Source organism: Chamaea fasciata, unplaced genomic scaffold, assembly GCF_029207755.1.
Source record: "Chamaea fasciata isolate MVZ Bird 193981 ecotype frontalis unplaced genomic scaffold, bChaFas1.0.hap1 SCAF_3, whole genome shotgun sequence".
Classification (NCBI taxonomy): Eukaryota; Metazoa; Chordata; class Aves; order Passeriformes; family Sylviidae; genus Chamaea; species Chamaea fasciata.
In genome coordinates this window covers 26,604,121-26,619,326 of record NW_027094088.1, presented here as the reverse complement: position 1 = coordinate 26,619,326, position 15,206 = coordinate 26,604,121, and the positions used below count along the sequence as shown (strand labels likewise).

General features: G+C 46.7%; 1 protein-coding gene across 1 annotated transcript in view; it reads left to right on the top strand.

Annotated features, from left to right (window-relative positions):
• The window catches only part of MDGA1 (MAM domain containing glycosylphosphatidylinositol anchor 1), a 139,715-nt gene that overhangs the window by 60,840 nt on the left and 63,669 nt on the right, over positions 1-15,206 (top strand). Inside the window, exons 6-8 of the mRNA XM_066180403.1 lie at positions 2,137-2,406; positions 2,840-3,169; positions 6,494-6,787. Of these exons, the coding sequence (XP_066036500.1) occupies positions 2,137-2,406; positions 2,840-3,169; positions 6,494-6,787 (894 nt within the window). The remainder of the gene's footprint in view (positions 1-2,136; positions 2,407-2,839; positions 3,170-6,493; positions 6,788-15,206) is intronic.

Sequence of the window (15,206 nt, the reverse complement as noted above, 5' to 3'; positions counted from 1 at the left end):
ATAACAATTTCTGCAGTCTGTTAACCTTTGTCTGCTAATGGGAGTGGGGAGTGGTGGCCCACGCAGGCTGCCACAGCCAAGGCTCCATTTTGGGGCATGTTGTGGGAGCTTGCTTCCTGGAGCTGTGCAGGTGGCAAATTTGCAGTTTCCCTGCCTCATTCATGCATGCACACACAGCCTGCCCTGATGCAGTGCTTGCACCAGCATGTCACCTTTTTGGCATGCTGCGTTGCCCAGAGGTGGTTAAGATGAGTGTGGGTCAGATATTTGTGTATCCAACTTGAAATCTGCAAGAGCCCAAGATCTTAACCAGAGCCTGCAGGACCTCAGGTTTGTGCTCCCCAACTCTGACACCTTCTCTCTGGACATGGGCTGGTCTCAGGCTTTCTCTGTCTCTGACAGGGATGGATGGAGATTCCCAGGCAAGATGGTGCACCTGCCAGTTTGTGCGCTGTGAACCTGGGACCAGTTCAATGTCTGAGGGCAGAAACAGCTCTTTGGTGTCAGCTACACTGAGTTAGTGACAGGAATGTGTCCTGCCCAACCACGGTGAGTTCAGCTATTGCGTTTCTGGGCTTCATACTGTCTCATGAAACCATCTGGAGCTTGGTGAGGATGTACAAATCCTTCCTTTGCTATTTAATAAACATTTACCCTTGCACACTATCTACAAGACTCCGGCAAAGAGACCTGCCAAAGTCTCTTTGAGTGCAGGCTGTGGCCTCCTGAAATTCAAAGGCTCCAACCACTGGCCGCAAAATGACCAGTGCAGGTAGCAGTAGTGCCACGTTCTTTCCTTAGGCATAGCTGGCCACCTCTGACACAAAATAGCATGTGCAGTGGCCAGAGAGGACATTATATTTAGTACACCAAAGCAATATCCCAGCATGGCAGTAGTTGTGCTACTAAGTTATGACACTGGTGCTGAGGAGAGAAGAGTCCTCCTCGCCTTGTTTGTATGGGCTGTAATTCAGAGATCCAACACAAATCCAGCACAGCTCATTAACACAGGGTCCAGGGAGAGAAGAGGCAGAAATAATGATGCCGTTAAATCAGGCTTCATGAATATGGAACAATGTCTTATTTTGCATTATTATGGCTGTTACTTAAAACATACTCCCTGCTTTTTTGCTGGGGACTGCTACTTTCTCAGCTCCGTCTGGATGGAGCCGGTGATAGCGCTCATAGAGGCGTTGAAAGACTTTTCACAGAATGAAAACTTTTCAACTGAATGTGAAGGAGAATTGCTGTGATTGTGATAGCCCCCGGATGTACAGAAAAGCATATGAGACACCTGAGGAAGTGAAGGAGATTAAGAGCAGGGTCAGAGTTGCTGTTAATGGTCTCTTAAGTCACAGACAGGTCCTGGTCCTCCATATCAGTCTCCGAGCTGCAAGGACTATCTGCCTGGCAAAGCCTTTGCCTCTTAAAGGTGTCTAGTTGGGTGTGAGAGATGGAGAGGCATATCATGGGGTAGCTGAGGATAGCTTTTTTTAGTGATAGACCTTCCCTAAAGCTGGCTTCTTGAGATGGAAACTCTGAATGAGAGGAATGGTTTAATGCCAGCCGTCCTTGAGCAGAGGCAGTGGTTGGGTTCAAGCAGGCTCCTTTGTGGCTATCCTTTCTCCTTCACCTCTCCATCAAGGCTACAAAGGCTTCCATTTCCCTTATGCCTGGCTGCAGTTGGAGTCAAGGAACTCCAGGCCTTGGGGTTTTCACTGCAAATTGTTGCCTGTTTGCCACCCCTATACGTGCAGAGTGGGTTTATTGGGCTTTTCTTCTGACCTGTATCCTAAGCCATAGAGAACCTGCACTGAGCCCTGATAAAATGTCATAGCTGCTTTGTGCCCCAGTCCTAAGCACTACTGGTAGAGTGTTTTCTGGGGCAGTGTGAGGTCCTGCCTGCTCTGTTTCCTAGCCATAAAAGAGCAGAGTGTTCTCATTCAAAGACATGGTAATGATCATGCTTTAGATTCACAAACACCTCATATTTGTAATCAATTCATAGATCTTTCCAGCTGCCTCTACTCAAACCAGCCATCAACAAGAACAAATCATAAAAAGTATGAAGCTGTGCACAGACAAGTGGATGGGCCTTTCTCAAGCTCTGAAGTGTCCTTCTTTGTGCTTTTCCAGCCCCACCTGCTCTGAAGCTGTCTGTCAATGAGACTCTGGTGGTCAACCCTGGTGACAACATCACAATGCAGTGCTCTCTGACGGGCGGTGACCCACAGCCAGAAGTGGTTTGGTCCCACTCTCCTGGCCCAATGCCTCCCAATAGCCTTGTGCAAGGAGGCAACCTCACCATCTGGAGGATCCGTGTGGAGGACTCGGGCTACTACAACTGCACAGCCATCAACAATGTGGGGAACCCGGCAAAGAAGATTGTGAACCTGCTGGTGCGGTGTAAGTCGCTGTTTTTCTCTGGGCATGTGTATTCAGGGAGTGGGGGAATTACATTCCTCCTGGCTGTTCTTGTATAGCTGAGGGCAAATGTGATATTTAGTAGTAATTAATATTCTGGGGAAGTGCCTGTGCAAGTTTCTCTGCTCCCAGACCAATGGCTGTGCAAGCACTGGTTGAAGCTTCATCCTGGGCTGTAGCATTATCCTGAACTGGATGGTCCCAGGCTGCCAGATGTGAGGCCCTTGGGACATTTTGTGGGAACATAAGTGGGAGAAGTCTTTGGGCAGATTTTGTATGGAAATGTTGCCTTCCTGAGGAGCAAAGAACAGTTTTCCTGTCCCATGCAGGAAATATCCTGTCCAAATATCCTGCATGGGATAGGAAAACTGTCCTTTGATATCCCTAACCGGTTTTTCACTTCTGTTCATCTCAGCCATGAAGAATGCCACATTCCAAATCACTCCTGATGTGATCAAAGAGAGCGAGACCATCCAGTTAGGCCAGGACTTGAAGCTGTCATGCCATGTAGATGCTGTCCCCCAGGAGAAGGTTGTCTATTCGTGGTACAAGAACGGAAAACCAGCCAGGTTCTCTGACCGGTTGCTCATCACCCGCAATGACCCCGAGCTCCCGCCTGTGACCTGCAGCTTGGAGATTATTGATCTGAGATTCAGTGACTATGGCACCTACCTGTGTGTGGCTACCTTCCAGGGAGCACCCATTCCTGACCTCAGTGTGGAGGTGAACATCTCCTCAGAGACAGGTGAGCCTCTCTCTGGCAGGTGGGGACCCCAGAGGAGTGTTTGGCATCACTTGCTGTCCCACAGCTCTATGCCTCTGGCTTTTTTGAAGAACTTCACACGCATGTCTTGAATTCTAGTGGAGAAAGGTCTTACATCCTCAGGCAAGCACTTGGCTCAGATTGGACATGGGTAATGGTTACAACTTCTCTATTTCTCTGTCAGATGTATTTTGTACCAAGCACATCTTCCTTTATATTTTCTCCCTATGAAAAGTCCAAAGTGCACTCCAGTCAAAGCTACGGAGGCAGCTTTACAGTGTGATTGTTCAAACAAACCTCCACACTGTGAAGGAAAGAAGTGGTGGTATTTCAGCAAATTTCAAGTGTCCCTTTGCTTAGAAGAGAGTAAAAGAGAAAGAAAGCTGCTTTTTTCTTCTCTTTGGCATTGTTTATGAAGAATGTACCTTTTTTCAGTGTTGTGTCCAGGATACAAATTCTGTGGAGACTTAATGTTTGCTGGATTGCAAATGCAGTCTATCTTGGGTGCTCTCTGTAGGAGTCCCAGTGTCATAAATGCTTCCCCCTAAAATCAGGGTCAGAGCTTCACTCCATGGCTTAGTGAGGACAGGGCAAATATGTCAGTGTTTGTCAGTCACTTTGGGGACTAAAATATAGAGTCTCTGGGCTGTCTTTCTGTTTCTGGGGAAGTGATAGGTCCAGCTGTGCTCTCCATTACATCCATGTCATTGTGCGGCCTTTCCAGGACCATGAGAGTACAGCACAAAGAAGCAGTGTGTTAGTAATCTGATGGAAGACTTCTCAGGGGAGTCAGCTGCCCACAGATTTTGACCTGCACCTTCACAGAATGTTACTTCTCAGTGTCTGGTTGTGCTGGATCCACAGGCCAGGCAGATCTCACTCTTGATTCTGAATGCTGCTCGCTTCAGCTGCCCAGAAAAAAAGTGCTGCAACTACTGTTGATGCTTTGGGAAGCCCTTGTCTCCCATTAGCAATACTGGGGCCAACCTGCTCCCCATAGGATTGCATCCAGCTCTTGTTGGCAGCCTGGAGACTGAGCCCTGACTGTGCCAGGGATCCACTAAACACTGGAGGATGGTCCTTCCTTCTGTGGACAGCCATGGAAGGTAGGATCTCTCCATGCTAGCTGACACCAGCCCTGTTATACCAACAGAGAACAAAATTGGGGGAACTCACTAATCCTGGTGCAAAATTGGCTCTCCCAAGCTTGTGTGGCTGATACCACCTGGAACAATTCTTTTTGCCCAGGATCACTAGATGGCAGAGTGCAGTTGTGTTTAAGACTCCAAGGGTAGGAGGCTGTGAAGAGCTGTGGGACCCTGGATGAATCCACCAAGAGGCTTGGCGGTGTCTGTCAGTGCAGGTGTTGGTCCAAGCACCAGCCAGCTGCTGCCTTAAAGGAGGTGTCTGTGGTGACAGGTTGCCCTGTACCTGTCTGGAGGAGAGTGAGTCCCTTATGCTTCTGTGGATAATGCCGATGAGGAAGGGAAGGAGGGCAGCCTGGGGCATTTTGAAGCCTCTTTTTGGCAGCCTGGACCAGCAGGACCACTTTTTGTCCCAGGGAATGAAAACTGCCATCCCTGCTGGAACAGCCCTCCATGCAGCAGCCAAGGCTGTCCAACATGCAACGTCCCCACAATCAGCAACGAGCCACCTCTAACATGTGATTCCCATAAAAAACACCAGGTTTTCTCCAAACCACAGGATCAGAGGTGAAAGGACAGCAGCAGTGGCTACATGTTTCCCCACTGAGCAAAGCCTGAGCTCATCAAAGTGGCTACCTTCACCGAGCAGCTCCAAGGAGATAGCTTTAATTAAAAAAAAAAATCTTCAAATGCAATTTACAACTTTACCTGTGGAGAAAATTGCTGCTCGCCAGGTGAGCAGCTGCCTGCAGCGTCAGCACTGAAATTGCTGCCGTCCTTTCACACCAACAGGACAGGGTGTGATGAGATTCCCCAGCCCACAGGACACCTGCAAATTGAAAATGTGGCCTCTCTGTTGTAAAGGGAGGTCACTGCAGAGGGAGATTAGGCTGGATCCATCCTAAATTTGTTCATAAAGAGCTGCAGGCTGTAACATGTACAATTACCATAGCACACTCTCCTTTGCTGGAGCTGAATTGAGCTAACGTTGGTCAGACCAGCTTGTTACAGCTTCTGAAGTCTTATATTTTGATTTAAATGGAAACGAAGCACATGGCCCTTGCATTTATGGAAGTGTCAATCCAAGTGTTGCCACTGTCAGCAGGAAGGGCTGAAAAAGGGCCTTTCAGAAAAGATTGTGACCATATTTACTTTTGCTGAACTGTTGACTCTAAAGTCTAACACAAATAAATTGTCAACATTACGGGTGGTTTAGCACAAAAATCCCCTTCCTGGGTTCTTGGTGGAATTGGGGATGTAAACGGGAAACCTCTTCCCACTGACATCTCTGTACTCTGTATTCACTGGATTTCTTTTAAGTTTTGTTTATCAGCAAAGTTTTGGTTGTCAGTTGATAGCTGGATATTTGTTTGAGTGTTACTGTGGCTCCAACTCTAGCCTCAGCTTGGCAGCAATTCTGCTGGGTGAGCTTTTCCTAGCCTCGAAGGGATGCCAGGAGTGATTGTTGCTGGGACCCATGTCTCACTCAGATGAGCCAGAGGTTTATTATGTGAGAAATTCACAGTGCATTCACCCTAAAAGCAAAATAAATAATAAAAGTAAAATATGCAATAAAAGTAAAATAAGCAAAGACACTAAACAGAGCTAACTCCTTGCTGTGGTTTAGGAACAAACAGGGATCTCGGACCTCTGTGAAGGCTGGAGATGGGGTCTGCAAGTAATGATCCTTTAAGTCTTGGTTTCGGTCTGATCTGGATAAGGTGTCTAGATACCTTGGCAGACATGACTTCTGTTTTTGGCCAAAAGACTGCAGTTCCACTTGAGAAATTTACTGACCAGAAATTGAGAAATGGATCAAAGAGGCTTTTGCCTTTGTGTTCCTTGATGCTATCCCTGCAGCTGGATAGCATTTTGCAAACATAGGGATGGGAGCCTGGAGTCTGCCCCAATGCAACTAGCCCTTGCCACTGTTATTGGGACACACTGTTGGAAAGGCTGGAATCCTACTTGGTACCCTGAAGCTCCAGACCCTGTAGGATAAATTGCATGGACAGTGTGTTTGTAGAGGGGTTGCAGTGTGTCAAGTGCAAACCTTTGGAGTTCAAGGCTGTTGGCGTGACTCAGTCAGAAGCCTCTGAAGAATATTCCTTACTTGCTGAAAACCCAGTGTAAAATGATTCCCTTCTCGTCTCTCTTTTAGTGCCACCAACAATCAGTGTCCCTAAGGGTCAGTCCACCATCACCGTGCGGGAAGGCTCCAGGGCCGAGCTGCAGTGTGAGGTTCGAGGAAAGCCGAAGCCACCCATCATCTGGTCCCGGGTAGATAAGGAAACCCCCATGCCTTCAGGGACAGTGACAATGGAGACATACGATGGGAAGCTGCACCTGGAGAGTGTGAGCCGAGAAATGAGCGGGACCTATAAGTGTCAGACAGCCAGGTACAATGGATTTAACATCAGACCCCGGGAAGGCCTGGTGCAGCTGAACGTGCAGTGTGAGTACAATACAGTGCTGGAGTGCCTGCCTGAATGCCTGTGTACACAAAAGCCTGGGGGGTAGGCAGGGTTGACCTTTCTTACTGGGCTGAGCAGACACATCTCTTTTGTCTGGGGACCTTTGAACAGTTTATATTTAACTGGTCAGGCTAGACAAGGCTAAGGGCAGCACACCATATGGCAAGCATATTGCAAGTGGAAGGTTTTGTGTCTTTTTGTGTGCAGTGGTTTCTATTTCCTCGTCAGGGGATGAGTGCAGCTTTACCAGATGTGTTTATAAGTGTTATATGTGTGTGTTTATGTGTGTATATATGTGTGTAAAATACCTTCAGGATATATTAGTAAGCTTGTAAAGTGAAGTCCTCAAAAGGTAGAAACTGAATGTTATTTAGACTGTTTCCATGCCACAACGCTTTCTTCAACTTAGTTACCCCTGGATATGCCTGAATCATTTTGCCTGAAAAGCAGCGATAGGCAGACAACAGGGAATAGATACTCCCAAATGGTTTTCATGCAGCCAGGCTCTGAGTAACAGGAAACTGATTCTTAGCAGGTGTGTGGGGTGATTTTGGCTGTGGGTGGTTCTCCCAGCCCCACTTGAAGGCAGTATTGTACACAGAGGATGAGATGCTGCATCGGGTGACACCTCCATCCTTTCCCTGCAGTAGTTTCTCCCTCCAGATAAGTGACTGCTCAGCTCCCACAGCCATTGAGGTGTGTTTTGACATGCAACAGTCTGTGCTCTTTCTCTTACAAGACTTCAAATCAGACTGGGGGAAGGCAGCCAGATGAAATGCCTTGCTCTCCCTGCAGCTCTCATCCCATTAGTACAGTGAGATTGTTGAACACTGGCAGAGTACTCTGAGCAGCACAGATCTGACAGGTGTGGGGCGGGCAGGGAACAGGTTAATTTACACCTGGGCATGCTACTGTGGGCTGTGACTGACGAGCCTCCACATACAGCACAGCAGCGCTCATTAGACATGCTGCCACACTTCTCCCAGGCTCGCTCCCCAGGAATAACAGAAGTGAGACCGGAGCAGACAACCTGGCTGAAACCAACCAGACAAACTGCTCACAGATGTGAGCTGCTGAGAGCACAGCAATAACAGAGGTGTGTGAAATCCTGCAGGCACTTTGAGTATTTGAAGAGCCACTTTTAAAATTATCTCTGTCTATTCAGGAGTGTGTCGGACTTAGATTACAGGATGAGATAGGAAAATGTGTGAAGATTTCCAGGCAGATAAGTATATGTGTGGAGAAGCTTCTCTTAAGCAGAGTGAAAATGTGCATCTTGGTTTGAGTTGTTCAGGAAGGCAGCCTGGTTCAGTCATATGGGACTTGGAGGGACATGGCAGGGAAGGTAAATCTTGGTCGCACCAAGAGACGATGAGAGATACAGCAAAATTTCACTTGGGAGCAAAGACCATCAGACCTGCTGGTGTCCCTGGTGTGGTGTTGCTGTTTGAAAGCTGTGTGGGCCTCGCTTGAGCCTCACTGCCCCTGCAGAGGGAGCAGCAGTGCTGAATTTGGGATGAATTCAGTCTTACTAGGTGGTCTGGAGGGGCATCACAGACTTGAATCTTGGGCTGAAGGGGAAGGACTGATTCCCCACACAAGAAAGATGGTAGGTGCAAGCCAGAAGCTGTCTGGGGTGGAGACTATGATGTGACCCTCAAGAAAGCAAAGATGTGATGAACTTCTATGTTAAGAGTAGCTGAACATTCTCTTCCTATAGCTCTTCCCATGGCAATGCTTTATTGTGATTTTGCCCAAGTAATGGTCATTGTAGTCCATGTGCCAGCCCATCCAAACAGCCCCCTTGAGTCTTGTTAATCAGTTCTGTGTACCCTTAGTGGAAGTTGGGTGCATACTGAGTGTTTGTACACCTGAGCTGTCTCCTCCTGCCTGGAAAACATGGAAGGACTTTATGGTGGCACTGCCTGTTCTGTGCCTCAGCAGGCAGCTTTGGTTTCCATGCTGTCAAGTGCTCCTTCCATTAGTATGAAAAAAACCCTGTAAACCAAGAAAGTAGGGCAAGAATTGCCCTCATCCCTTTTAGAGCCTCCTCCCTTTCTCTTCATGCAGAAAATAGAGCCAGAAACAACACAGTCCCTGTTTATCCCTCTCCTTGTTCACGCTGCTGGAAGGATGTGGGTGCTGCTGTGGTTAATTGAAACACAGCTTTCCAGCGTGGGCAGCTCATTAGTTCGCTGGCTTGCTCTGGAATTCTCATCTTGCTGGAAATGGGGATCGTGTGGCTCCTGCAGCCTCCGTGATGAGCCCTTGTCTCCCCTGGCCCGGCCGGCGCATCCCGTCGGAGCGGCGCTCCGGAGGGGTGTGCATCCACAGGGCCGTGCGCGTGTGTGCGCATCCAAGGCGCCTGTTTGCGCGGCCCTGGGAGCGCCTTCGGAGCCGCCTGCCTCCAGGGAGCGACGCATTCCCCATGGTAATGCGGCTGTTTCTCTGATTTGCTCCAAAGCTAAAGTTGCAAAATCAATACAGCAGATCTGATTAGATGTCAGAACCTGTTTCTGTGTTTCCCCTTTCCCTCGGTTTTCTCCCTTCATCCTCATGCATATAGTGTTTGTATTGTAACAAACTAGTCCAGAAACAGGCTTTTCCAACTGCCCTGCAATAGTGGAAAGAGAATAACAAGACAAAAAGAACAAGTCAGCTGTCAAAAAAGGGTGTTTGGACTTTTTACTATTTTTTTTTTTATATTTAGAAAGCGGAAAAAAGTTGCTTTTCTTTTTGTATTTAGAAAGCAGAAGAAATTGCTTTTCTTCTAGCTTATGAGCTGAAATTGTCTATCATCAGTTCTCTGACAGGATGGATGATCTGTTCCCTGGACTTCTTGGTCTGTAGTGTAGGCCTTTGAAAGATTAATAAGTTTATGAAAGTCTGTGCAGCCTTATATCTCTGTGTTTAAGATGAAGAAATGTTGTATAATGGTTAGAGCAAGGGGCTGGGCCTGTCAGAACTCCTGGGAATCTACACTTGGATTGGCAATGTCTTGTCATTTTTTCCCTGTGTCTTCAAAACAGGAATGAAACTGACCCATCTCATCAAGGATTTGTGGAGCATAATAAACATAGCACTTCGAAGTCTTGAAATAAAAATATTAATGGAGTGGCAGAGTGCTGTTAATAATATCAATGCTATCACTGATGCTGTTACCAACGCTATTTTTCAGGACCAGGTGCTTGAGAAAATCCCAGCAGCAAAATGAATCCTCTGCAGTGGTGTGTTTAAAATCAGGCCTGGGCCACCCTGTGTAGGGGAACTAGTCTAAGGCTGTGAAACACACACTGGGCTTGAAAATGTGTAGCAGTCTGGGTTTTGGAACACAATAGTGTCATTAAAGCTGATATGTGTGAGAGGAGGAAAGAAAGCATGCATGTGTGGATGAGTGAAAAGGATGCTACTTAGATATTAATTTAGCAAGTATTTAACAAAGAATTGAAAGCCATGTATTAGCCATGTAAACCTAAAAGACTGGTCAAAACAGTATTTCCAGGAATTACAAAGGTTAGTAGTGACTCTAAGCTCTGGCTGTTGCTAGAGGTAGCCTTTGAGATGACTGCCTTACCATGGTGAATATGACATTTGCTCTCTTAGAACCTCATGAAACAGTATGGTGAAAATTGCAATCTTAGTACATTTTCCTGCTTGAATAATATTATGTCAGCTCTGATGCTTTGCCAGTCCTGAACAACATCTCATAAACTACTGCACAGCTCTGTCCAAGTACAGCCCAACCCTGCACTCCTCATCCCACCTGATCCTCCATACATCTACTCCCATATTTTCCTGCAGATGGGTTCATCCTCCTTCACAGCACTCACTACTTGCTGTCTCAGGCCCACACTTGACCATCTGAGTGGCTTCTCCCTCTTTGGATAACCATCAACACCTGGTAGAAGAGCCCCTGTGTCCTCTGTTGAGTTGTTAATTACTTCATCAAGCTCTGAAGATGGGATAAGCAGATTTTTGCTGCTGTCATTTTTGTCTTTGACAGAGGTTTTGCTGTCTCTGAGTGCCCAGTGAAAGAAGAGTAGGAGGAAAAGGGGCCAGTTATATAGGGCTGATTTTGTTTTCGGTAGTCAAGTCTGAAAGTTTGCCCTGTTTCCCATGTTGGGATCACAGAGCAGGTGAAGACTTTGCAGGAAGAAAGATTAGAAAAGTACTTAACCTGAGTATCTCCTTCCCTGCGATAACATGGCTTGTGAATTTTTCCTCTTCTGGATCTAAAGTAATAGCCCACAATCATATGTGATTGATTTCCAAAGGATTACACTTAGTGCCCTTAGATAAAGTTCTGCCACATTAGGCAGCAGGTGGGTTATTGTGCTTTATCTTCAAAGCATAGTGAATGTTAGGTGTAATCAGGAAAGCAGACTGGCATTTGCTTTGGAGGCATGGTTAGCAGGACTTCAGGTGCCATTTACAGTCCTAGACACAGGTATTGCTATCGGGCTGGTGACTGTAAGGTCTGACTCTGCCCTGACCTGGAAAACTGCCAGAACACATCCTGCTGGGGCATCTGTTGCCATTGTCACTTTAACTAATGTTCAGGTGGGCACAGATATGTTTTCCTATTCAAGCTCACGCACTGGCAAATGTTATTCCTGGTCACACACTGTTGACTCATTCCTCTTTAAAATCCTGCTGAACCCATTGGCAGTGCTGTACATCAGGCAGGCGATAGTCAGCATCAATTTACCCTGATATCTATGTAGCAAACACAAGAGCGGGAAGCAGGGGAGGGGGTGATACTGTATATAAGTAAGAAACATTGCTGGATCCATGCAACTGGAAATGGAAATGCATTAAACTGTTTCGATCAACTGTTGAAGCCATAGCTCAATGTCAGTGCTTCTTGCTGGTGCCCTGCCCCCTCCTGAAATCTAAGCTTGGATATTAACTGCTCTCTTGAAAGTGCTCTTGAGACATGTTTTGGGCATGCAGATATTTTTGCAGAGTGGCTAAGACTGAGCTTTTGGCTCCTAAGAGCTCCCTGCTGCTCTCCCTGCTATGAAGGGAGTCTAAGAGAAATGAGACTGTCAGGGGCCAGAGCTGACCCCTCTGTCTGTGGCTGAGCTGGCTTATCTGTCTTGCTGCTTGGCCATGTGAGCTGCACTATGGAGCCATCTGCTAAGAATTTTAGACCTGGTTGGTTTACTTTCGGAGTGTATTTATTTATAGTGACTGTTTTGTTTTTCTTTTTTACTTTCATTGGTGGAATTCATCCTGATACCCTCCTCCAAGATGAGGAGCACAGTTCAGGAGCTAACATGGGGGCAGAAGATGGTTTTTCTGCTCTTGTAGTGGCTGAAGCTTTTCTACTCTTTCATTCATGTTTCAGTATTGCTGTTCTCTGTGGTACAGGCCTTGCTGCCAAGAGAGGCAAACCTCTGGCTCTCCTGCCAGCTAGAACTCTGGTGGGTTCTGGTTCATTTTACACCATCAGAGGCTTAAGAATGAACTGATGTTCTGGAGCAAGTGTGTCTGTATTCAGAGCCAAAGGAAAACTGCCCCTTTTGCGAGTTCAGTGTTTGCAAACCTAGAGACTTTAATTGCTAAAAAGAATAAAATAATTCATAGCCATGGGCATGATGTTGAACCACCAGTCTTAACAAAGCCTGGCCTGGTAGTTAGGTTTCACTTTGATGGAAATCCTCCCTGCTTATCCCTAAATAAGTTGTATAGAGGTTTATGTGACTGAGCTGAAAGCATACATGTCATTTCTGCATTCCTCTGAATACAGAGCACCCCTCTGCTCCCTCTGTTAAGAGCAGAGGATTTCATTTCTGATTGTCAGCACACTTCTTTCTTCCGGTGTTGTGTTTGGGATTAAGCTCCTTAGAGCTCGTGTTTGTGCACGCAGCCCTGTCCTGGGTGATATGGCATTAGGATTGCTCACTCCGTTTCCCAATGCCTGGGCTGCTAACAACTAATTAGAGTTGTCAGTCTCAGGACAGGCTGAAGTTTTAGTCTGTCATGTCTGTAAACCAAAATGGCCACAGTTCAGAGCAAAGTAACAACCACAGAGACTTAAAACTGGCCTCAGATTTGTTAAAACAATTATCATCTATTGGTCCTGGGGCCTGATATATGGAGTCTGTGACAGCGCTTACATCAGTTTTGGACTGGGTCCTCACATGGCTTGTACCAAAACTTACTGTGTGGGACTCATTGGCCCTACCCTCCTGCCAGCCTCACGGCATTGAAGGGCAGATAATCTGGCAGGCTAAGGATGCTTAACTATAGCTTTCTTCTTTGGAACACCGTCATGTTTATTCAGCAAAGCCCCAGGACTCCCAGTGCTGGGGTTTTTTTGTAGCTTTTGTTATATGCAGCTTAAAAAATAACCAAAAAAACCCTCCATATTTCACAGGATAAAGCAGTTGTATGAATTTTGGCTGGTCTGAATTTTTGTTGGCAGTGTTTAACAGTTGGGTCTTACCCTGCAGAGCGGTGGTCTCTTCTCTGCTTGCTGCCTTGTGGGGAAGTTTCCCCTGTGCTGCCACTCACTTGGATTTCTTGGGAAGTTTCCCTTTTGCCATGAGAGCTTTTCCGGTTTACCTCTGTGATTGAAATTGGTCTGACAGAGCATGTCTGCACGCTGTGGTGGCCAGGAGATACAAGAGACTTGAGGCATAAAGCAAAAGGCCCAGATGGCAGGGGGATTTTGGAGGCCGGGGAGCAGATTTTGCAAAGCTGGCATGTCCAGTCTGTGGCACCGCACGTCAGATGCAAAGTACAGTGAGGCCTTCTCACTGTGCCCTGGGTAAAAGACCGTGAAAGAAGGGAGGAAAATCCCCAGATATGTGCGTCGGGCAGGCAGGAGCCCGCCCTAAAGCTGGAACCTGGGTCTACTATGTGAGATTGCAGCCCACCTGTGCTGTCATTCAGCTTCTGTGCAGCTCACTGCTCATCTGTCAGCTTGTCTGTGTTTGCAATAATAGGCTGAGTAAAAGCTTGTGTGAGAGCTCCTCGCCTAGAGAGATGAATTTGTTTGTTCAGAAGAGAACTGGTTTAAATCGGTTAATCCATTTCTCGGATATTGTTGGGAGAAACAAATACACGTTCCATAATCTGCCATTATCCTGTTTTTTGGCCAGACTCTGCAGGAAGAGCAACTTAATTTTATTGAGAGAGACATATTCAAGCTGTACAGTTTTGTCAGGAAAGGAGAGACAAGAGCTATAGAGAGACAGTGGATTGCAGACAATCTTGGTCATCTCTCTGTAAATATTTGCTCACCTACACCCCTTTCAGGGCTGAACACCCAATCTCATGCTGTAGTAATGCAGACATTCCTTCTAAGTTTCCTGCCATGGCAGCTATTTTTCCTCTAGGAACTAGGTATATATCGACTTGTTGGGATAAGAAACAACTCTAGAATCCTCCCAAATGCTTTGTGCTGAGCATCCTGCAAGGCTGCGCACGTTTGGATCTTATCCACACGTGTGCTTGTCTTTAAGTCACAGGAGCATACTGCAGCCAAAGGACTGTCAGACACTTTCCCAGTGCTTCCCGTCTTGCCATTTAGAGGAAACTGCTTTGCTTTTGAGTCCTGTTACTGTCTCGGCTTAGACCATGGATAAAACCACCTGTATCAAAGTCCTCAGCTGTTGGTTCCCAGATTGCATCAAGACAGCCTGACTGGAGGGACAGGTTGTCGTGGCTCTGCTTCTGTTTGTGCAGGGATGTAACATACACTGTGAATGCTTTTACCATGTGCTTTTCTCCAGTCAGTAGGTCTGAGATAGGGAGTCTGGCACTGCAGCTCTTGCTTTCTCTTTGGGCCTGTGCAGCACCAGTTCAGGTCCAAGAGACATGGGAACTTGGCCAAGGCAGAGAAAAGCATTGTGGATCCTGGAATGTGAGGTTGTGGGATATTCTCTGCTAAGGGTGATAAATAGGACTGATATCTGAGTTCATGGGGAATCTGTTATGGATGGAAGGAAGATCAAAAAAAAAAAAAAAAAAAGTAAAACTAGTGGATTGAGGCAGGAACAATTTAGTGATTGAAATACAGTATTATATTAGTAGTTATGATAGTAATGTAAAGGAGAGAAGGGTGGGGGTGGGAAGAAAAATAAGCGAAACACAGTACGATTGTTCACAGCTCAGTGACCAATGCCCAGCCCATCCCCAAGCAACAACTGATGCCTCTCAGCCATCTCCCTCCAGTTTATATACTGGGCATGACATTCTGTGGTATGGAATGTTCCTTTGGTTTGTTCAGGTCAGCTGTCCTGACCATGCTCCCTCCCAGCTCCTTGTGCACCTGCTCACTGGCAGAGCATGAGACAGTGAAAAGTCCTTGAGTTAAAGCACTGCTTACCAGCAACTAAGGCATCAGTGCATTTTCAACATTATTCTCATCCTAACTCCTAAGTACAGCAT